This window comes from Ambystoma mexicanum, chromosome 11 (assembly GCF_040938575.1).
Source record: "Ambystoma mexicanum isolate Mex_15411 chromosome 11, UKY_AmexF1_1, whole genome shotgun sequence".
In the NCBI taxonomy this organism is placed as follows: domain Eukaryota; kingdom Metazoa; phylum Chordata; class Amphibia; order Caudata; family Ambystomatidae; genus Ambystoma; species Ambystoma mexicanum.
This window is the reverse complement of record NC_090934.1, coordinates 1126620127-1126643947: the sequence shown is the minus strand read 5'-3', so window position 1 is coordinate 1126643947 and position 23821 is coordinate 1126620127. Positions and strand designations below refer to the sequence as shown.

Sequence of the window (23821 nt, the reverse complement as noted above, 5' to 3'; positions counted from 1 at the left end):
AGCATAATGCTCACCTATGGTCTTGACATAGAATCTGGACAGACAATACAATGCTGATTGAAAAGTGTGTCAGATTGGCACTTGCACATAACGACATCTTAGAGGGCAACGGCCTGACTCGTTATAAGCAAAACTTTATCCTAGACCAGCAGAACGGCAATTGTAATTATTAAAAGCACACACAGGTTATCATCACCGCATTAATGTTTCCCTCTTCCTTCTGGCATGCATTGCAGGAGCAGGGCATTCTACTCTCAGAAGCATTTTGATTTATGCCACGACTATGAGGATTCTGCAGTGATAGCACCGTCCCATTACAGCAATACCTACCGGCAAAGAGTGATGGAGGAGGTAAAGGAGAAGGCATATTACATATGAACAAAAAGCAGCAAGAATGCAGTAACCTGCCACAAGGATGCCTTGAATTCACTACAATAGCCAGTACAGCTGCTTCGGATATAGTTTCTTATCGGCAAACCCCAAATATGGATGGCTTATTTTCACGAACATGAAACGGAGCTTTGGCATAACCATCTACGTGTCAACATCGAGGTCTACTTCCTGAAAGGCTTCTTCAGATCTTGCGTGAAATCCTGCGCGGAAACCCGAGTAAACACCTTTGAGCGCTCTCCCTGCAAGGCAAAATGGCGGCTTTCAGTTCACAGTACTCAGTAACACAGCAGAACCGTGTGCACGGACGACACTCGTCTGCGGCAGCCCCATCCTTGTGTTGCCCACCAAGTCACAGGGAGCTGGTGTCATTAAAAAAGTAGCTTTCTGTAGATGTACAACACATGCCAGCACAGTTGAGAGTGTTTCCATTGCTGATGTCAATTGTAAGAAAAGCACACAAGTTAGAAACAATTGAAATTGCAAATGGTTCTTCGGCAAATGCTCCCATAATTGCAGTATGTCCTTGTAAACCTAGGTTTTTAATTTTGGACATTAGATGTTGCTTTAGCGCCACCTATAAGCCAACATTATAACATTGAAGTGCGGGTAGGAGGCAGATGGGATGAGAGGAGGGAAAAACGTATGGGTGTTAGCTATTTACCCACCCACTGACCACCCATGAACATTCACAGTCACTGTCTGACCCTCAATGCCCAAAACACACTCTCCTCGGAGCTCTTTGAGCTAGCTCCATCATAAATGTAACATGAAACACTGTACTGCAAACGGCCTGCCAGTGTTATTTCTAGGGAGCCTTTTTAAGTTCATGGACCAATTGCCACTGTAAAATAGATTCTGGTGTTCCAAAAAAGTCTCAATCAAGTGGCCATCAGCTACTTGATTTATAAGCAATATGTGTGTCCTCATATTTGTTCATTGCACAAGTCCTGTTAAAATAAGTTCTGGCTTATGTACAGGTATCAGATAGGCATTTTCTAGGCATTAACATCATATGCCCAGGTGTTCGCCCCATTTTTCAGATATTGCCATTTTATTGCTAGGTAGTATCATTACGGCAGTGGGTGACACATTCTTAATGCATGCCTACACAAAAGACCGAACTGGTGGCTTGGCCAATTCCTCTTTCACACATTAACTTGTTAGGCGTTTTCAATGAAGAGGGGCCAGATGAATGCCGGGATGCTAGTATGTCCCGGTTTAAAAGAGCAACGCTTTTGTTGTTCTGGGATCGAAACAAGGGTTTTCTGATCAAGGCATATATTGGGAGTTTTTGGGATAAGATGTACAGGCAAGGACTGGCTATTCATGTGGCTGGCTTGTAGGACAAGTGTCCGATCCAGAAGTAGCCTCAGGATCCTACTGGAGAAGGAAATTCCTTAAACGCGAGGAGGACCACCTTTATTCCAGTCAAAGAACTGCTGTCCAGTGCTGAGGTCAGAATTCTGATACAGCCGATATCTAGAATTCTAGAATTCCCAGAGATGTCTGTGTGCTGCAAGCTCATGCAAACGTTATCCTGATTATGGATTAACATGTTTTATGGTAACCTGTAACTTGTACTAAAACCCATGCAGGAGGAAGTGACCATGTAAAAAATTATATTAACGGCTCCTGCCACAAATGCAATTTATGATCATGACTCTATCCTCATCCACCCTAAGTAAAAAACAGTCTATATTTCATTCATGCAAGATGTGCTGGATTTACCTTGACGAAAGGAAACCGAGACTCGCCTTTCGTCAAACTCTTGTGGGTTTCTGTAGTTATCAGTCATCTCCAAAGGAAAAGAGTCATTTTCCTGTGTACAATACAGGGCAGTTTCTAGTGCAACAAGCTGGAATAAAGCAAGATGAAGAGAAATGTTTAAGCATATATAAAAAAACACATTACTAGACCAATATCCACATGGCACAGCCAACATCGACAATGGCAATAATCAAGAAACATCACGACAGAGGCAGCCTGACCTATAAGGAGAGGACTGGGGAGACTGATGGGCAACTGGGACTTCATCCTCCTAGTCCTCTGAAAATGTGCCCGCTCGTTAACTGATATTTTCTTCTTGGTGTGCAACTCTATCATGTCCACTTCCTCTAGATGAACTTGAGTCCCCCTTTTCACTCGATAGCTATAGGGTTTGAAATGCATAATACCCATGGCTCCCAGATTTGAAATGTGCATGTGGGTATCCTTGGCACTGATAGAATATCTGTCAAAGTTCATACATCCGTCCAGCTTCTTCAACCAAGCCCACCATACATTGTACAGACTATCCCTCCATTTCCAGGCAATCTATCCAATCGCGACAAAACAGTCAGTGTTAGTAGGACAGTTATGAGGGCCTTCCCAAAAATTACATTTGGCGGGCCAATTTTATAGAGGCAGCCAATCAACCTCTTTGTGAGAGCAAAAATTTCTTTCAAGAACATATGTATGTACACAGATATACACAAATTGACTAAGATTTCCTCTCACGAAAATATGGCTATGCCTGGGAGTGTTTCAGATTTGTGCCTACTGAATCCTACTGTATTCACAAAGCCTTAAACTGGAGCAGACCTGGATACGCATGGATCACCTCTGAGATGCACTTGAGCAAATCTTTAAGGTGTTCACATGCAAACGCAATTATCAAGGATGGTCTCCGCATCTCCATATTTGCTAATTAAAATGTTTTGTGAGTATAGTAGAAGGTAGCAGTGCAAATCTGAGATGCTCACAGGCTTCTACTCTTTTACTGAGAGGTACAATCAGTGTCCGGCAAACTCAAATTAATAAATTAAAGGACGAGGGCCCAACTCATTGAACATATTATTTAAAAAACAGATTAAGGAAGTGGGATTGGACCAACAACTTTATACACTTGTCTACGCTTAAAATTACAAGTATGTTGTGAATGTGACCCACACCTACTTGCAAACGCAAAAATATTTAAGGCAATGCCGGTCCTATGCAATGCAGCGGTTTCTCTTGAAATTACGAATAAATCAACTGCTGCTGTTGATTTTTCTTGGGGGAAGGTGTAAGATACCAGAAGGGGACCGGATATGCCATATGTGTGGGGCACCAGGGGCCTTGGCAACTCCCTGCCATGTTCTCACAATGTAAAAATTAGGTGACGTGTATATGACAAACCTGGGGTGCTTCGTGCATGTGTACGGAGTGATAAAAGATGATTTCTGGAATTATTGCATAAACTGAGAAAGAGTCAAGTTTACCCTATTTAGGGTCTGGAGCATGGTGGCTAAACATCTAGTGAAAGAAAATAGTGAAATGTTTATTACTGTTCCTATGCCAGGTGTTGAGTTAGAACGAACCTGAACTATATTGGGATGGTTATGCATCTCTTTGGAATTAACCAATTAGTAATGTGTACTGTACACGCATGCCCGCTTTGTTTTAATATTTAAGTATTTATTGGATGCCCTTGTATGGTTACTTGTGTTTTTAATTTTCCCATGAAAGATGGGAATGGATTTTAGTTGTTTTAACTGGGTTATACAGCGTGGTTAACCTCTGGGTTAGTAGACCTCCGACACTCGCAGCATCTGGGGCTGGCTGGGGTGAGGAAGGGGGGCCCCGGGGGGGGGAACGCGTAGCGTTTCCCCCCGGGGAGTTTTTTGGCGCTGCACACGGCCAGCGAGTGGCCGTTGGGGTGCAGAGCGCCTCCCTAGGGGTACTTAAGGGCTCAGGGAAGGTTCGGGAGGCAGGCGACGGTTAGGACTTGGTGATTGTCCTGTCGCCTGCTCCCGAGCCTTCCCTGATTGGGGCCTGTGAGGGGGGTTTTGTTGAGTGGAGGTGAGGAGCTAGGTAGAAGGGTATTAGTTATTGGGGGCAGGTAGTTTAGAGTATATATATAAAGAAATAAATAAAAAAAATAAAAAAATATAAATAAAAATAATAATACTATATGTCAATCAGGTGTACACGTTAGCGGAGGTATCGTAAATAAGGTACCTCCTCCTGATCGTGCGGGCGCTGTTCGTTTTCGCTTTCTGGGGCTTCTGTGTGGCCCGGTGGGGGGGTTTCGAGGGTCGGCTTCTGTGGCCCTTGTCGGGCACGAGCGGTTTCTGCTTCCCGACTATGGGGCACTGGGATTGCTGGAGCAGCTGTGGTTTGGCGTGGGCGATCTTGGTGGCCGTGGGCATTAAGTTTCGGAGTGTTTTTGTCCCCGGGCGTTTCTCCCTGCTTCTGACCGTAGCCCTGTGCGCGGTTTCAGCGGCGGGGCGCAAGGGGGCAGTGTGGCGCCCTTAAAGGGACCGTTTTGTTTTGCAGCAGGGAAGGAAGCGTGTGGGTGCGGTGCGGCCTGTGAGCAGCCAGGGGGCAGTGTCATATATTTGATTTTTGGCCCCAAAGTGACCGCGGGTGTTGGTTTTGGTGTGTTTTTTTCGCTTGGGGCAGTTGGGGAGCGAAGGGGGGGGGGGTTTCTCAGGGCAGGGTGTTAATTAGGTGGGGGGGTATATAAAAAAAAAAAAAGGGAAATAGAATAATTGTTCTATTTTGTCAGGTGGAATTATAGAGTTGGTTTAACTCTGTAAGGGGATATTTTAGTTTATATCCCAATTTCTTTTCATGGTCTACCCAGCAGAGGTTTATTGTTCCACGGGTAGGTGCTGGCTCGGGGGCTTAGCTTGGTTAGTTGAGCGGCAAGGGGCATATTTGTAGTGCACAGTCAGAGTGTTGGTGCACAAATGGTGGGACAGGGAGCCAGTAAGAGGGGTCTGGTGGATGCTAGGGCTCTGAGGGAGCCATTGGAAATTATTAGCAGGGCATCTAAGGCCCAGTTAGAGGGGGCGGTAGGGGAAGTAACAGGAGTAGTGGAGGTAGGTGGGGGGCAGGCCGCAGAGTAGAGCGGCGGCTGATGGGGCCCTCGCGGCAGTGGTGGCTTGCACCCCCGCGGCAGGGAGAGGGTAGATTTGGGAATCCAGGGGCAGGAAGAGGAGGGGGGAGATAGACAGGAGGGCGTCCGGGGGCGAAATGATTTCGGGTGGGGAGCCATTGTGGGAGGGAGTGAATGAAACCCCCAGAGAAGTAGGAGTGCTCAAGAAGAAAGGGGGTCAAGGGAACCTCAGTGGGGGCGGTGATGGGGCACAGAAGGGGGCGACAGGGGAGAGGGGAAGAGGTGGTAAATACCGGCAGAAGAGTGCAGGTGGGAGAAGGAGGGAGAGGTCCCCATCAATAGAGGAAGGTAGAGCGGGGCGCGGAACGGCCCCCCCCGGGTAGGAGAAGTGAGGGCGGAGGGCGCTGCGCAGCCCCTGCTGGGCAGGTGGAGGTAGAGGGTTTCAGTACGGCCCCTCCTCGGTCAGCGCAAGGAGAGCCTAGAGGGTGAAGCACAGCCCCTAGCAATGAGGATTTCCAGGGTGGAGGACGGAACGCCTCGCCCGAGAGAAGAGGACCAGGCAGGGGTTTCCACAACTCCGCCGAGAAGACGTCAAAGGAGTGGCGGGGCGGACGCCCCGGGCTCACAAGAAGATCATCAACTCAACTCGGGCATGAGCTAGCAGCCGCAATGTAGGAGCCCTCTAAGAAAGGAGAGGAGGAGCATCGGTGTGGACGCCAGACCACAGGCGGCAGGTGTGGAAAGAGGTGAGCGGGACAGGGAATGGTCATCTGCATGGCAGAGAGGGGTCACAAGAAGGGGGACAGGGGACGAAGGGTCTAGACCGCAAGGTGTAAGGAAAGAAGTTGGTGTGCAGGCCATTGGAGCCGCAGGGGTTGAAATGAGCATTTGCTCAGTGGAGGTCCAAACGGACAAAGTAGGGGAGCCATTGGTGCTCGAAGTGCAAGCTGGAAAAGATAAGGAGGTTGAAGTGAAAAAAAAAATAAATAAATAAAAAATAAAAAATGGCCATACAGGGGGATAACAAAACCATTGGGGGCGCACTTGATGGCAGCGACCAGGGAGAAGATTTAGGTGGGGGAATTTGGGGATGTCTTTAAATTGCTCCATAGGGAAGTGAGAGCAAAGGAGGGGTCTAAGGAGGAAGAGAGGGAACTGGCTTCACGCCCAAGGGTCCCGGTGACTATTGAGAATTGGACGTCGGCGTTTATCATTTCTGCCAGTGTGTATTGCGATAAATTACCGGAGCGTGCGTGGCCCTGCTTAAATATATGGAGTTAATAAGGAAGGCTTTCACGAGTTTTGGGGGTTTTGCCTGGGTAAGGTATGATGAGGAATTGAGAGCGAGAATGGCAGAGGACAGTCAGGCGGTCTGGGGGGAGATAGACATGGATCTCTGGCTGCAATGGATGGCCCCAACGAGGCCTGCCCCGACATTGCACACACAAGTGGGCTGCCCGTGCCTTTCCGGCCCTTTCTTGGTCGCCCCGCCCATGGGGGGGCGGGGGGAGGAGGCAGTGGACAGCCCTCGACAGCATGTTGGGCGTTCAATAAAGAAGGCTGCACGAGGTGGATGTGCAAATTTAAGCACGAGTGCAGCAGGTGTGCGGGTCGGCATCCGGTTACAGATTGTTTCAGGCAGGGGACAGTGGGTCAGGGCGAGGAGCGGGGCAAGTAGGGTGGGAGGGAAGGACCGCCTGCCAGGTAAATTGGGGTGTGCTGGTAGGTCGGGCTCAGTTTATCGTAAAAGGAAGGGGGGGCACAAGGTTTGATGAAAGGTTTTTGGGGGCAATTTAAAGGGGGCAGGAGAAGGGTGAGGAGGAAGACGCGTAGGTAGGGAAGGGCCCAGGGGGGATATAACGGTGGAAATTGTTAAGGGAGAGGTAGCTGTCGTTTGGAGGGCATGGACGACGGTGGTGAAGCCCTCACGCTTGCCGCACGACAAGGTGAGTAGGCTTCAGGCTGCATGGACGGAGGTGCGGGAGCGCCTCTGGTGCAGCAGGGGGAAGTGAGGAGATGGGTCTGCATGGACGGGGGTGCACTAGGGCCCCTGGTGCAGCTAAAAAAAAAAAAATAAAAAAAAAAAAAAGAAGAGCAGCGAAGCAAGGTGCCGGAAGAGGAATTTATGTGTAATGGTCTGCATGGACGGGGGCGCAGGTTTGGCCCCTGGTGCAGCGGTGGAGAGGAGTAAGGAAGAAAAGGGGCCTGCATGGACAGGGGTGCACTAGGCCCCTGGTGCAGGTGGGAAACAGGTGGTAATGGACGCAAGTAGCTTGAAGATGGTGATATGGAAGGAACTGCATGGACGGGGGTGCAGGTTTGGCCCCTGGTGCAGCGGTGGAGAGGAGTAAGGCAGAAAAGGGGCCTGCATGGACGGGGGTGCACTAGGGCCCCTGGTGCAGGTGGGAAAAAGGTGGTAATGGATGCGAGGAGCTTAAGATTAGTTATATGGAAGGGACTGCATGGACGGGGGTGCAGGTTTGGCCCCTGGTGCAATGGCGAGAGGAGTAATAAACTAAAGGGCCTGCATGGACGGGGGTGCACGTGGGCCCCCGGTGCAGGGGGGACAACGCAGGACTGTAAAGGAATAAACTGGGCACAACAAGTGGAACAAATGGTTTATTGCTTGTAGGGGAGCTGTTTGCGACTGTTTTACGTGGTTATGGTTTGGGGGCTTTCAGGGTTTCTGAGTTGGTCGGGGGAAAAGGGGGGGTAGGGGGGACGGCAATGGGAAGATGTTCAAATTACAGAAGGTTTAGACATCAAGATTAAAAGGTCTAAGACGGATAAGAAGGGAAGGGGCTCTTGGGTTCGGCTGGGTCGTGGGAGCAAGGTCTTATGCCCAGTTCCAGGTGCTAGGGGTATTGCGGAAGGAGCTGGTGGCAGTGGGAGAAAAGGCAGAGGATTTTTTGGGACTCATTCCTTTAGGATGGGCGCAGCATCTGAGGGTACCAGGCTGGGTTTTTCAGAAGACAAGGTGAAAAGATTGGGGCATTGGAGGTCTGGGAAATACAAGGGGTACGGCAGGGAGTTTGATAATGGGGATGTTGGAAAGGGGGTTAGGACTTTGTGGGCCAACTGTTGTTGAAATATTTTTGACTTGTCAGTGATTTTGTAATTTCTTTTTCAGATGCTGCGCGAAAGAAAGGGGAGTTGGCGCAAGTTTTGATTTGTTGGCCATTCAATTGTTAAGCGGGCTGGGAAGGAAGTGGAGAAAAGGGGTTTGGAAGGTAACGGGGGTGCAGTTACAAGGAAGTGGTGGTGAATTGGCACGGGTTGGGGGGCCTGCGGTGGGATCAGCTGCTTCCTATATTGGCAGGGATGAGGGAACGCTTGGGGTTCCAGAGGTGGTGATTATGCATGCAGGGGAGAATGACCTGGTGAGAGATACTGGGTTGGCTCTGCTAAGGAAAATGAAGAGGGACTTAGGGTGGGTGCGGGAAATGTGGCCTCAAGCAGTGGTGGTATGGACCAAGTTGTTGCCGCGATGAGTGTGGAGGGGAGTGAGAAGTGGGGGAGCAATAGAGCGGGCCAGGAAGGGGATAAACAGAGATAGGGAAAAATGTTGTGCCTCGGTGGCAGTGCAGGTCATGGACCATAAGCAAATAACATATGAGGGTCTCCTTATCTTTAGAGAGATTGGGGTACACTTGTCCGTGTATGGGAATAATCACTACCTGGCGGATTTGGGTGCTTGGCTGGGAGACTGGGTAAAAAGTTTGAGGTAGAAAAGTTGGGGGGGGTTGGGGCAGAAAGAACTCCTCGGGGGAGGGTTTTTCTGGTGCCGGGGGCATGGCCCCTTTTGATGTGGGGGGAGGGAAGCACAATGGGGGAATGACACGGGAAAGGAGGGGGTGGCGCTGTTTGCACAAGCAGGTCACCCCGGGGGAACAGGTATTGAGCCTGGAGGGGCATGGCCCCTGGGAGAAAGCGGGACGCCTGGAAAAGGGGCAAGGAGACGGTAGGATCCAAGGGATCATTAGGGAGGAAATTGGTTATTTAATTATTTAATTGTTGGGGGAAAATGAAAATGAAAATGTTTAAGTTATTTAATTGATTGTTCAAACATCTCTTTAGTTTGTTAGGCCATGGAGCCAGTTAAGCGTTTTGATTGTAAGCTTTGGCCTGTCACATTAAAGCGACCTTTTCCACTTTTAAATGAGTCTGGGTTTTTGTGCAGTAAGCCAAAAAGGTGTGCATTGCAGTCCTCGGTGTAGATGAAATTCTAAGGTAGAAGTGGTAAACATTGAAATTTGGGTAATTCTGTTTTCCTCTTGAGCATAAGATAAAGTGTAAGTAATGGGCATGGAACTCCGAAATTGTATTTTGAATTTGTATTTCGAAATTGCATTTTGTGATTTGTCTGCCACTTTGTCTTTGGTGTGCCATTACCTGTACTTGAATTTGTATAGACAATCTGCATTTGTATTTGTACTTGTATTTGCATTTGGATCGTTTTTCCATTGATTTTAACGTATAATGCAATGTTTGTAAAAGCTCTATGAACTGAATACAAATAAATAATATTCAATTGGTATAATCAACAGTTTGAAGCAGAGTTAACAGAAATTCACACAATATCTAAACATATTTTTATAGGGAAGTAGACAGGATTGGCCCTTGACAAAGGATTAACGAATCCGAAAAGCATTGGAAAATATTCCGATTCCAGAAAAAAAGATTATTCTGCAAATCAAAAACTTTACTGATTATTGAATACGAATAGTATTTGCTTGTATATATTATTTATTTTGCTATTTTCTATTTAAAACAAAAAGTATTTCTGAATTATATATTTAGAAAGCCATTTGCTGAAGAAATGTGGTATAGTTACATTTATTTATTTCATTTATTTATTGCATTTGATTATACGTCCAAACCCTGAGGTGCCATGGCGTAGGTTACAAGGTTACAAGAATTACGGTAATGCTTTCTGGTTGCAAGGAAAGAGTCAGGTAGTGGCATTTAGACAATACCGTTCCAAACATTCATTCTAGGTTGACACTATTGTAAGCATGCAGTTATTCAGTACATCATAGGAGTCAGACAGATTAGAATTTATGGAAAAGCCAAGTTTTTAGTAGTTTCTTGAAATTAGTGTAAGAAGGCTCGTTGCTTATGTGGGGGGGGGGGTGAGTTCCAGAATCTGGGAGCTGCTATGGGGAAACTGGAAATGCCTGTTCTTGTGTTCTTGAAGCGGGGGATGAGTAAGTGCATGCTGGCGTTAGATCTGAGGGATCTAGTAGAAGTTTTGCGTGTAAGGCATTGGTAAAGATAGACAGGGTGTTTTTGATTGATGCATTTATGTGTGGTGGTGAGATTTTTATGCAGTATTCTGGCTTGTATGAGTAGCCAGTGTACCTCCCTCCTGATTTGTGATATGTGATCTCTTTTTTTGATGCCCAATGCTGCTCTTAGAGCTTTATTTTGTAGTAGTTGTAGTTTAGCTAGGTTTTTCTTGGTGGTGCCTAGCAGGAGTATGTTTCAATAGTCTAGCTTGGACATAATGAGGGCTCTTGCTAGTGTGATGCAGTTCTGTGGGGTAAGACATTGTCGACTAAGGGCAATATGCTTAGCCGTGTAGGCGGTGGATGAGGCGAGTGAGTTGATGCGTTTATTCATGGTGAGACTGGAGTCTAAGTATACATCTAGTGATTTCACTTGGTTAGAAACGGTTATTGGAGTACCATCTATTACAATAGAGGTGTAGTCCTGGTGTAACTTTTTCAGACGCGCAGGCACACCTACTATGAGGATCTCAGTCTTTTCGCCGTTGAGGCAAAGGCTATTTGTTGCCATCCAATTTTGGATGAGGGAATAGATTTTGTTTAGGAGTATGGAGTCCTGTTCTAGATTGCCAGTTATAGGAATGAGTATCTGAGCATCATCCGCAAAGTTAGTATATATTACTCCCATGGCATCTACTGCTGCGAAAAGGAGTTTTGTATAGGCATTGTAAAGGGTGGGGGAGAGGCATGATCCTTGAGGTACTCCCATGGGTACTGTTATGGGATCAGCCGCCTCCTCACCGATGGCTACTCTGGCCGTGCGTTCTGATAAAAATGATTTGATCCATGTGGTAGCATCATTAGAGAAGTGAACATTTTTTGATAGTGTTAGGCATCATTTATCATGGTCCACTAGATCGATTGCAGCAGACAGATCTACTAGTAGAAGGATGCAAATGAATGTGTATAATGTTCCACACATAAACATTTCTTTGGTTTGAAATGAATGTATAAGCCATGTTCATAATTGAAATTAAACCCTGCCTGACATGCTCGCATGTCGGGCAGGGTTTAATTGTAATTGTGATCGCTGCTTGCCATTATATGGTTTATCCTGCGATTTTAAAGGTTGTGGTTGATGCATTTAATGAGTGTAAATTGGCAGAAGCCTTTTTGACAGATTTAGATGTGGATCCGAATGAAGGGACTTCATCTGATGTCAAAACTACTAATATGAAGAAGAAATAAAGATCTGAGCTGCATTGATTGTGGATTACAATATAAGTGACTTTATTTTTTTGAAGTTCAGCGTTGTTTTGGTTTAAATATTTGTTTCTATTGATCATTTTCATTGAATTAAGATGGCCACCGGTGTTTTACCGTTGCTGTAACTGTTTGCAACTTTTAAAAATACTTGAAAACACACGGAGCTGTGTATTCATAGATTTCTCTTCCGGCTCTTCATACGGAACAATTTGAGGAAAGCACCTTGCTCGTACGTGTTGAAAACTTAACGTGAAAGAGGATGCAGATGTAATGAGACTGACGGTAACTGTCTGCGGCTGTGCAGGAGCGGAGCAGCCGCTGTCATGATGCCTACCCCCGGGGATCCAGACCAGGTCCAGCAACCCCGGAAGCAGGCATCAAGTTATTTTGGGCAAGCCCAAAAACCCCTGCTAAAGGCTGTTCGGGTGCGGTCCTGGCGCCTATGGCGCCAGGCTCATATGGAGAGTCAGTCCTGGCGCCATAGGCGCCAGGCTCAGAGTAGAACTTACCTGATGCAGACCATGCTGCAAGCTTACCTGATTCAGACCATGCTGCAAGAGCTCCAAGCCAAATGAGGCTTGGAAGGGACTATTTTACCTAGGCACTATTTTTTACTCGGGCGGGGCTGGGGAGGAATACCTACCTGTGACTACTTTGGAGGCTATTTAAACCACGCCCAAAGAGCAGCACATGCTTCGTGTTATTCTGCACCCAGCAGCGTAACGCTCACCGTGCCTGCAAGTCTGCATCCAGCCTTCTGCCACGCCCGCCCCGAGTTTGGAGCTCCTAGAAAAAGGGAGAAAGAAGGAGAAAAGGTTAGAACAAGAGCAATACCTTTGATCCTTACCTGAATTCCCAATCCATCGCGCCTTCGAGTTGGAAGAAAGAAGTTATTTTATGCGCGCCGCCTCGCCTGCTGCAGCGCCGCGCTGAACTTACCGGCCTTCGCAGCATCTTCACATTCCACCGCATCCTCCTGCATGTTCCCGCCGCATTCCGGCACCTAAGGAGTAGACAAGAACAGCAAGGTGAGCCAAGGGAATACACAGAGGAATATTAGTACCTCCCCCATAGACTTAACTGATTTTACCACCGGGGGTACTATTCCTCTTCACAGGTCGGCGCAGCTTTCACTGCATCTTCGCCGAACCCCGGCCCCTAAGGGGAAACAGAAGGACAGCAAGGTGAAACAAAGGGACTATCAAGGGGAACCCTCCTCACCACATTAGACTTACCTGATTTTACCACTGGAGGTATTATTCCCCGAGACTTCATACTTTCTCTCAGTGCCTGAATAAGGGAGAAAGCAACAGGCTACATATTGACATTTATCGAACTGTGTTGGAAATACAAATCCTTACCAGAATATTACCGGTTTCCACGAGGAACTCTTCACTAGGGTCAAGCTGCAATCTGCAAGGAATTGGACAAGAGTGAAAGTCAGGCATTTGAACTCTTACGAACTACATACTTTTCGGAGTCAATGTTGTTCTGCAACTGACCAATTCCTTCGAGCCAGTGAAAAAACTGGTTATCAACGCGCCCCTGCGCTCAATGCAGGATGGAGAGCTCATCTTTTCAAACCATCAGGTGAGACTATAAGAGGGGGCATCAAAGGTGATCCATGGGGAGAACAGCGGGGGCGTGGGGGATTTACACTCAACTCCACGGGTGGTTAATTCCCTTTCTCCTTTTGCAGAAGAATATTCTTACAGGCCAAGCAAACGAAGCTAGGTTGGCCAGTCCAGTCTGTCATCTCGGCCCTACGGGTCACATTAGTGGAGATCGCAGCTGTCCAGTTCAGATTGACGCCTCTGTGGGAGCCAGGTGAGCGTAACAGCCTCATAAAACAGTTTGCGTGTGTCTCCAGCAGGCTTACGGGTATGTGATGTAGAATTATGGCGTCAGTCTACATTTTCCATGGCAACCGCAGTGCTCCTGTTTTTGTGCGGACTCACGGACATTGAATAGCTGAGATGTCTCTTAAGGTGAATGGCTGCAGCGATCAAGGTAGTCCGCTACTGGAGTGCTTAGATGAGCCAGAGAAGTCTGAGTAACATAACAGCTTTTTGTCATAACAGTTACTTATGATTCGAATAGTACTTGTGTACCTGAAGGGCAGAGTGTAATTAAGATGACGTGCTCGTATCGGGCATTATTCATCATTGTACGCTGTGACAAACGCCCGAATCTCGACCTGATTGTCAAGTGTTTTATTCACCAGCTGTTCGCTCTACAAGTGAATGCATGTTTATGCTAATATGTACATAACATCAAAGGTGCATCCGAGGAAAACCCCTAGTGGGTAGCAGCCACCTAATGGAAATAAATACATGAAATCAATACCAGTCTGTGTTAATGTGCTCAAACAGGCTTTCAAATACATGCGTTCTGGTCCTTTGCATACGTACTTTAAGGATATGCTCGATTAGCATGTATGCAGCTGTGATGTATATAATCTTGCAGAATCTAGCTGTACTATTTTTCCTACATACTTCCTGGCTGGCAATACATTTCTCAAGGAGGAGTGCCCTGCACATCCGTCCTCCTTCTTGAGGTCAATTACATTATATGGATCCATTACATACTGAGAAGAGAGTGGCGATGCTTTTGCCTCTTCGGATATGGGAAACCAGAGAGAATACGAATGCTAAGGAGTTTGTTACGTTGCATGGAAATTTTAACTTTCTCCTTATATGATTAGCATTCACGTTGGGGACTGTTGTGTATTCATATTTAATCTGAATTAACTGTGATTATTGGCATAACCTTTTACACCTATACACATGCAATGAGCAGATATTCTATCAGTACTCATTTTTATTCTTGGCTCGGCGAACTCTGGCTGATTCTGACCACAATTATAAATAGCTTTTTTTATATTATAAGTATTATTACTCACATATGGAGTTTTTTCATTGCTGAGTTTAGCAGCTATTGGTGGTCGATGTCATAGTCTGTTATTTGTCACTGGAGAATGATTGTGAAACTGAATGATATGTTACGTAGGGCTATTAAGTTATGTTGGTTAGCACATTGATTAGTTGCCATTTGGGTCTTTGCTAGGCAATATGTCATGCTGTTGAGGACTTTGTGGTAAAGAGGATATATGAGATGTACCTTTCATCGAATGTCTCAGACTATAATGGGTTTTATTTGTGTCTTGTCCACAATAGATCATTTCAAATGATGGGAAACTGACAGTGCCTCATAGAGACTTGATTTTGGATAACTCATGTGGGTGCTTTACATCGTAAAACCAGTGCAATGGATATAGCAGATTACAGTGCAATGGGTCAATAGAAAGAGTATTCTGTGGAGAGTGGGTTTGGGAGGTTGCAGATACTGATAGATAATTAGGTGTCAGGATTGGTACAATAGATCTGGAAACATGCATTGGATTAAATTGTTTGATATTAAGGATGAATGGGGAGCACTGGTTGATAAATGAGAAAGCAGATAAGAACACAGTTACGAGATACAGGTTGCAGTGTGTGGCGATATGCTGTGAGGCCAGTTTATAGTTATAAGTCATGGAATGTTAAAGAAAGTAAATGGATAAGTAGAGGGGGGTAGATTTGAGATGTTGTGGTATTAAAGTAATGGTAGGGATTAAAATTAAAATTGTGTTTGGGTTGGTCTGGGCCGTCTGGTAAGTATAGTTCAGGATGGATGTTTGAATGTATATAATTTTGCTTATTACAAGTCTGATGGTTGTTGGACTTTTGGAACTGGTAAATATTTATGCATGTTTGACGTTATTTGTTGTTTCATGTGTGTGTATGTGTCATGTCTTTTCTCTTTTGTCTTGTTTTTTTCTGCTTCCCTTTCCCACTTCCGAATTGATTGCCTTTATCTCACGGTGGAATTTAGAGAAGTATATATGAACCTAGTTTCAATTGTACAAAGAGTAGTTAACTTGCATAGTGAGAAATTGAGCCTTTAAATTTTGTTTCGTGGAATGTTAAAGGCATTGGATGTGTGTTTAAATGGTGGAACGTTTTGGCACAGATATGGAGGAGCAGTAGGGGATTTGGTATTCCTTCAGGAGACACATTTGAATGAACTGGTGATTACCTATCTAGTCATAAATACCCACAGGTGGTATCAAACTATTATGATACTAAATCTAGAGGAGTTAGTATTTTGTTCCGGAGAGGATTGTCAATTAAAATAGAAAAAACAGTGAAGGATCAGGAAGGTCATATTCTACTCATTGATGTATTGTGTAATGGGAGGAAACTGACTGTTGGGACAGTATATGCTCCATATGCACCAAACATACATTTTCTTAGGAAATTAGATAGTCTTTTGGGTGAAATGGAGTGGGATACTATAATTTTGGGTGGGGACTTCAACTTAGTGATGGATAGTGAACTGGACAGGAGATCAGATTGGAGATATAATGGAGGAAAAATCAGTGAAGAATTGAAGCAGTTTGCTTTTAAATGCACTTGTTGATACTTGGAGGGTTCATCATCAGAGGGATAGAGAATATTCATTCTACTCCATGGTACATAATTCATACTCACGGATAGATATTTTTTAATTAGTGATATCTTAGTTGATCAGACATTTAGTTCAGGTATTAGAGAAAGAGGTATTTCTGATCAGGTGTTGATTGACTTGAGTCAGTTTGAATAATATGTGTAAAAAGAATAAAAGGTGGAGAATGCAAGCAAATGCCCTTAATGACCCGTTAATTAGTACAGGCCTAAATGATTTCATTGGGGAATATTTTGAAGAAAATAATGGTTTGGCGGAGGTGAAAATAGTATGGGACTGCTTTAAGGCAGTTTTGCAGGGGGAAATGATTAGTAGAACCTCACACGCTAGAAAGAAAAAAAAAGAAAAGATTGAAGGACAAGAGAAGGAGATTTCCGAACTCCAAAAAAGTTGTGCACAGATGGATTTTGAATGTAAAAAATGTAAATTGAATAGATTGGAAGAGGATTTAAAAATTCAATTGCAGACACATGCAGGGAAAAGCTTGTTTTATACAAAAACACTATTTTGGGAATTTGGAGATAAAAATGGAAGACTCTTAGCTAATAAGCTTCAAGGGTTAATGACGGATACGTGTATTTCGTCCATTGAAAATTATGAGGGTGACATTTTTCATAGAAGTGATGAAATTTGTGAAAAGTTCAGACAATTTTGTGAACAATTGTAGAAGGAAGAACTGCATCCTACTGAAATAGACCTACAGGCTTTCTTTGATAAAGTTAATATTTCAGAACTTCGAAATGATAAAAAATTAATTCTTGAATCTATGATAGATGTGGCTGAGGTGAATAATGCTATATTACGATTGAAAGATGGGAAATCACCGGGGCCAGATAGGACCATTTCAGAGTTTAATAAAAAGTTTGCAGATCAGTTATCGCCATTTTTGTGTGTACTGTTTAATGATTTTTTAAGGTCAGGGACTATATGTGGTTCGATGACTGATGCAATAATTATTGTTATTCCCAAGCCTGATAAGGATCACAAAAAATGTGGCAACTATAGACCAATTTCATTGTTAAATGTGGATTTTAAAATATTAACAAAAATATGGGCAAATTGTCTTATGGCAAATATGGGAGATCTAGTGGATGAATATCAAGTAGGTTTTATCCAAGAAGGTATGGATATGTTAACATCAGGACTGTTTTGAATGTCATTGGGATGCATCACAATAAGGACTCAAAGAGGATCATAGGGTTTTTTGATGCAGAAAAAGCGTTTGATAAGGTTAATTGGAGGTTTTTTAAGGTACACCTTGTTGAGAATGGGTTTTGGGCCAATTTTTATGAAAATGATTGAATGTATTCATCATGACATTACAGCAAGAGTGAATGTGAATGGTTCGATTTCTGAGTCTTTTTCACTAACTAAAGGCACACGACAAGGATGCCCTCTATCACCATTTCTATTTGACTTAGCACTTGAACCATTGGCTGCCTATATTAGGCAATGTGAGGCAAATTAGAGGGCTATGTGTTGGGAAGGTGGAAGTTAAAATCTTATTTTATGCGGATGATATGTTAGTTTTATTGTCAGACCCGGAAAAATGCAGATAACTGTTGAAACAAATGTTTGAGGAAGTAGGTAAGCTTTCAGGTCATAAGGTAAACTGGGACAAGACAGATTTTACTGATGTCTAAAAATTGTAGCAAAAACATTCTAGAGGTGTGGAACTGTAAATGGTCCCCTGATGGTGTTAAATATCTTGGTGTATACATTATTGGTGATTTAAAGAAAATTATTCAATATAATATTGATCAATTTATCGATATAATGATTTATCCTATACGTAGATGGGAAAGATTTAATCATTATGGGTGAAAATAAATGCCATTACAATGATTTTACTACCCAAAGTGTTATATATTATTCAATCGATACCACTATTGATTACCAGAAAGCAAGTATTACATATGGATACATTTTTCCAATGTTTTTTATGGGGTGTAGGGAAAAGACCTTGAATTACGAGATATATATTGATTCAGAAGGTTGGGGAGGGTGGATTTGGATATCCTGATTTGCATAAGTATTGTAAGGCATTTGTACTTAAGAAGGGGTCTCATTATTACAAAAATTAAGATTTTAAAGGTGCTCTTTGGCTGCACATGGAAAGGGATATTTGCTGTCCGTATCATTTAGAAAATCTTTATACTATGGGGAAAATGTCGAATAGTAGATTAAAGTTAAAACCAATTGTGGCAACTAGACAAGTTTTATGGTGGTGGTTTGAAGAGAATAAGCAGAAGTATGGGTTCAGTGTTGATGCTTCACTCTGGCATAACGACGTTTTACAGCATGGCAATAGATGCCTGTACTGGCAGAGTTGGATTAAGAAGGGTATTTTGACTCTGGGTGATATTTTAGATGGGGATCGTCTTTTGACATTTGTAGAAATGCAGAGAAAGTACGGGCTACATACAAGAGAAAGAAGATGTTGAATTACTCTCATTGATTAACCTCAGGAAGAGTATGGTTAATGATTCCCTGGGGGTCAGACCTGTACTGTGTCAACTACTTACGGGGCAAGAGTATACTGTAAGTACATACATGAACTTTATGCATTTGGAACAAAAACATGTTGTGGCATGGGACAAACTTAGAATAGCATGGTCAGTCGATCTGAATATTGGTATACTTAGAGTGAGTGCCAATGTAGGAATAGACTTGAATATGCGTCTAATTAGACAGAAAATTATAGGCAGAATCTACTGGACACCGGTTAAAATGTATAAATTGAGATTACAAACAGATGATTTATGCTGGGGGTGTGGGAATGAAAGGGGTACTTTGTTACACCTCTTTTGGTACTGCTCAAGGGTTCGGAGTTTCTGGAATGAGGTGATTGATAGAGTTGAAATGATTTTAAATATAGTTTTACAAAGATCGGCAGGACATATATAGTCCTACTACTACACCGGGATAGATGTAAAAGCTCTATGCAATCCAATATTTGGCTAGATAAGGCTATGTTACTGGCAATGAGACTGATCCTTTGTGTCTGGAAAACTAGAAAAAAGCCTTCAGTGGAAGACTGGTTAGTTGATTTGCAAACTTGTCGAATTATGAAATACTTTCATTCAAGGCAAAAGAAAGAGAAGAAGAGTATTTTAATTTGAGGGGCATTCAAGCCTTGTATGATTAAATGTTTATGTTGAGGATATTGATGTGGAGTGGGCTAATTGTGGGCTAATTTCTTTTCTTTTTTTCACTTTCTTCTCTTATCTTTTCTCTTTTTCTTCTATTTTTTTCTGTCCTCTTTATTGGGTGGTTTAGTTTAGTGTTGTCTGAGGGATGTTATATGTTTGTGTCTGTGTCCTAAACTAATTTGTATTTTTATCTTCTGTAATTGATCTTTTATTGTATTTGGACGTTTTTTTTATCATGATCAGGGGGAGTGTTTTGATTGTGATGTTATTTATTGATATACAACTGACTATATGTTTATGAATTGTTCATTTATGGTTTTTGAATGCACCGCTGTATTATATTGCTATGGAATATTCGTTTGGACATAATAACAAGATGTTTAACAAAAAATGTAATAACTAAGTAAAAGTAAACACTACCTGCCATGCTCACGTGTATGCCACCTTTTGCTCTCCACCTTTGCACCCCGCCGTGTAAATGATGAAGTTGGACGCAAGGAGCAGTTTGGTTGCACTGTAAGCGCAACAGCTCACTGCCAAATTACTCATTTTTATAAAAAAATTGGCTCCAAAATGTTTAGGAACATAGCCTTCAAGCTCCAGGATTCAGCGTTTCTCTGTACAATTAACTTATCAGTAGCTCTCATATGCTTTTTCTCCAAGTCACAGCATGCACCATATCTATATACTTTATACGTCTCAGGGAAATGCTGTAACATCCTGTCATGAGTTGAAGATCACTAAACAACTATATAAATACCTAGAAAGCAAATGGCAGAAAGACAAAACCCAGGTGAATAGGGCCACCTTGACCTGACACCTTTATCAGTACAAGGCCGAAATCTGGAAAGCAAAAAAAGCCCACTACAACTCCCGACTCCAAAACTGCAAAAACCCAAGCAAAGAACTCCACAAAATCATCGCCGAATTCACCCATCCGGCTTGCAACACGACCGTCCCGACTCCCTCACAATCACTGTGCGACTCGCTCTCTCTCCACTTCTTCACCACGGCTCTCGAAAGAACAAATACTCTAGCCACCAACCTAGCTCTCTTTCATCCTCCAAGCAATTCACCCCCCATACCGGCCACCCCACCAGATGCTACCATTACGCAACCAGCGTTTGAATCCTTTAGTCCAATATCACTAGAGCAATTTCACAAACTTCTATTTGCCCCCAAACCATCTGGCTCGCCACTGGACCCTTGCCCAGCCACAACCCTCAAAGAAATGTTCACTTCCACCTGCACAGGTGAACATGCAAGATCCATCATAAATGCCTCCCTTTCCTCTGGCATCTTTCCCGACGCATTCAAAACGGCTTATGTCAAACCTCTCATTAAAAAACCTTCGCTCGACCCTCTCGAGCCCAAAAACTACTGCTCCATCTCAAACACCAGATTCCTTGCCAAACTCATTGACCAAACTGCCTACTCCCAACTAAATGCCTTTGTCGAAGCCAACAATCTCCTAGACCCCGCTCAATCAGGTTTCAGAGCCCGTCACGGAACAGAAACCACCCTAACATCAATTTGGGATGACCTTAAAATGACTAGAGACTCCACGGGATGTGCAGCACTAATCCTTTTTGACCTATCCGCCGCCTTCGACACAATCAATCACTCAATCCTCCTAGACCGCCTCCACTCCCTAGGAATTTGTGAAACCGCTCTTAAATGGATAGCTTCATTCCTCAAGGATCGGTACCAAATAACGATACTCTCCAACTATACCTCCCAAGCCCGACCAATCGACACAGGAGTCCCACAATGAGCGTGCCTATCCGCCCTCCTGTTCAATCTCTACTTGATCACCCTCCCACCAATAATTCGTTCGCACAACATCCTGTGCTACAACTACGCCGACGACACTCAACTAATTCTAAAATTCCTGAACTCAAGACCCAACTGCAGACTTGACCTGGCCTCCTGCCTGCTTGACGTAGAACTCTGGATGACCCAAAGCCACCTCCTGTTAAACCCCTCCAAAACGGAAATCATGGTATGTGGCAACCTGGAACTTCTTCCACAACCACTACACTGGCCATCCGCCATGGGCAAGTCTCTGACCCCCTCCAACTCAGTGAAAAATCTTGGATGCACCCTTGACTCTGACCGAACACTCTCGTGCCAAGTCATCAACGTCTCAAAGTCCTGCCAATACCACCTGAAAACCCTTAGGCGCATCTTTCCATATCTCTCCTTTCCCAACAGACTCTCCGCGGTCCAATCAATCGTTATATCAAGACTGGGCTACGCAAACCCCCTATACCTCGGAGTCCACGCGTACCAACTGAATAAACTCCAAAGGGCACAAAACGCAGCAGCCAAATTGCTTCTTGCGCTTGGCCCAAGAGACCACATCTCCCCAGCCCTTAAGACGCTGCACTGGCTTCCAGTAGCCCGCAGGGTGACTTTGAAAACCTTGTGCATCTCCCATCGAGCACTGCATAAAACCGGACCTCAATATCTTCAAGACAAGCTAAAACCCTACAACCCCCCACGCACCTTAAGATCAAGCTCCGCCGGCCTCCTAGTCATTCCGAAGACGAACTCAATTAGGTTAGGCGGATCATCATTCTCAGCCTTGGCCTCCATGCTATGGAACTCACTCCCACCCCACATCCGCCAGACTGAGGATTTAATGGCTTTCCGCAAACTGCTGAAAACCTGGCTCTTCCCCTAAAACCAACCCGTACCAAACTAACCCAAACAGACCAACAGCAACTCAATGACACCAATCCATCAAACCACCTGATGCGAGAAACTGACAGCTAACGACCCCCAATGTAAACTGGAAGGGCAAACAGAATTAAATTAATAAAGTAGATCAAAGCAATGAAATGGTTAATAAGAGTAAATCATATGGGAACAGGAAAGAGATTTAAACTCCCGAAATGAATAGAATGCATGCGGAGTGAACCAAAGTGAATGGCGTGGATGAATTACTTAGAACAGATAACTATATAGTTTGAATGAATGTGGGAATCGAATGAATATGTAGACCAGATGAGTGTATGGAATGGATGAACATGTTGAGTGGATGAGTGTGGAGAGCGGCTGGGTGTGTAGAATGTAGAGCGGCTGGGTGGTAGAATGGACAAGCGTGTAGAGCGGATGAGGTGTAATACAGGGAAGCGAGTAGAATGCAGAAGTGCGTTAAACAGATGAATGTCCAGAACAGATGAGCGTATACGGGATAAGTGTGTAGAAAAGACGAGTATGTGAACCTGATGAGTATGTAGAGCACATCAATAGGGATAACACATAAATATGGAAGTGTGGAGACTGTGTAGACCTAGCGAATGTACAAAGCGGATAAACGTATAGAGCGGAGGAGCGTACAAAGCGGATAGAGCGGATGAGAGGATAGACCGGATGAGTGGATAGTGTGGATGAGAGGATAGTGTGGATGAGTGGATAGTGTGGATGAGAGGATAGAATGAACAAGTGGATAGAATGGATGAGAGAATGAGTGGATAGGGCGGATGAGTGGATAGGGCAGATGAGTGAATAGAGTGGATGAGTGGATAAAGCGGATGAGTGTTAGACCGTATGAGTGGATAAAGCAGATGAGTAGATAGAGCGTATGAGTGGATACGTGTACAGAGTGAATGAGTGTACAGAACGGATGAAGGTATAAAACAGAGGAGTGTAGAGATGAACATAAAAGACAGAATATCTGTCATGATGCCTACCCCCAGGCATCCGGACCAAGCCCATCAGCCCTGGGAGCAGGCATCTAGACATTTAGTAAAACCTCAGCAGCCCCGGCTAGGGGCTATCTGGGTTCAGTCCTGGCACCTTAGGCGCCAGGCTCATAGTAGAAATCAGTCCTGGCGCCTAAGGCGCCAGGCTCAGTCATTACTTACCTCAGGCAGACCATGCTGCAAATGACTCCAATCCAACATGAAGCCTGAAAGGGACTATTTTTCTGCAGGGACTATTTTTTACTCGGGTGTGGTTCTAGGGACTTCTTACCTGGGACTACTTTTGAGGCTATTTAAACCACGCCCGACTAGCAGCACACACTTCGCGTTATTCTGCATCCAGCAGCGTAACGCTCACCGTGCCTGCAGCCTGCATCCAGTCTTCTGCCACGCCCGCCTCGAATCCAGAGCTCTTAAAACAAAGAGGAAAGAAAGGAGCAAGGTTAGAAAACAAACTTATTTCTATTCCACACCTGATTCTGGATCCATCTCGTCTCCGGACCTGTAAAGAACATCATTTCTGCATGCGCCGCACCTCCAGCTGCAGCGCCGCGCCATACTCACCAGTCTTCACAGCATCCTTCGGGTCGGCGCTGCCTCCATCATTTCTTTGCCGAACTTCGGCACCAGGAGACAAAAGAAAACCACAAGGTGAGCCGAGGGAACCAACAAATATAATTCTTACCACCATAGACTTACCCGATT

General features: G+C 44.5%; 1 protein-coding gene across 1 annotated transcript in view; it reads right to left on the bottom strand.

Annotated features, from left to right (window-relative positions):
- CA12 (carbonic anhydrase 12) overlaps positions 1–23821 on the bottom strand; it is a 1353512-nt gene that overhangs the window by 273924 nt on the left and 1055767 nt on the right. The window contains exon 8 of the mRNA XM_069624464.1: positions 2122–2248. Coding sequence (XP_069480565.1) covers positions 2122–2248 — 127 coding nt within the window. The remainder of the gene's footprint in view (positions 1–2121; positions 2249–23821) is intronic.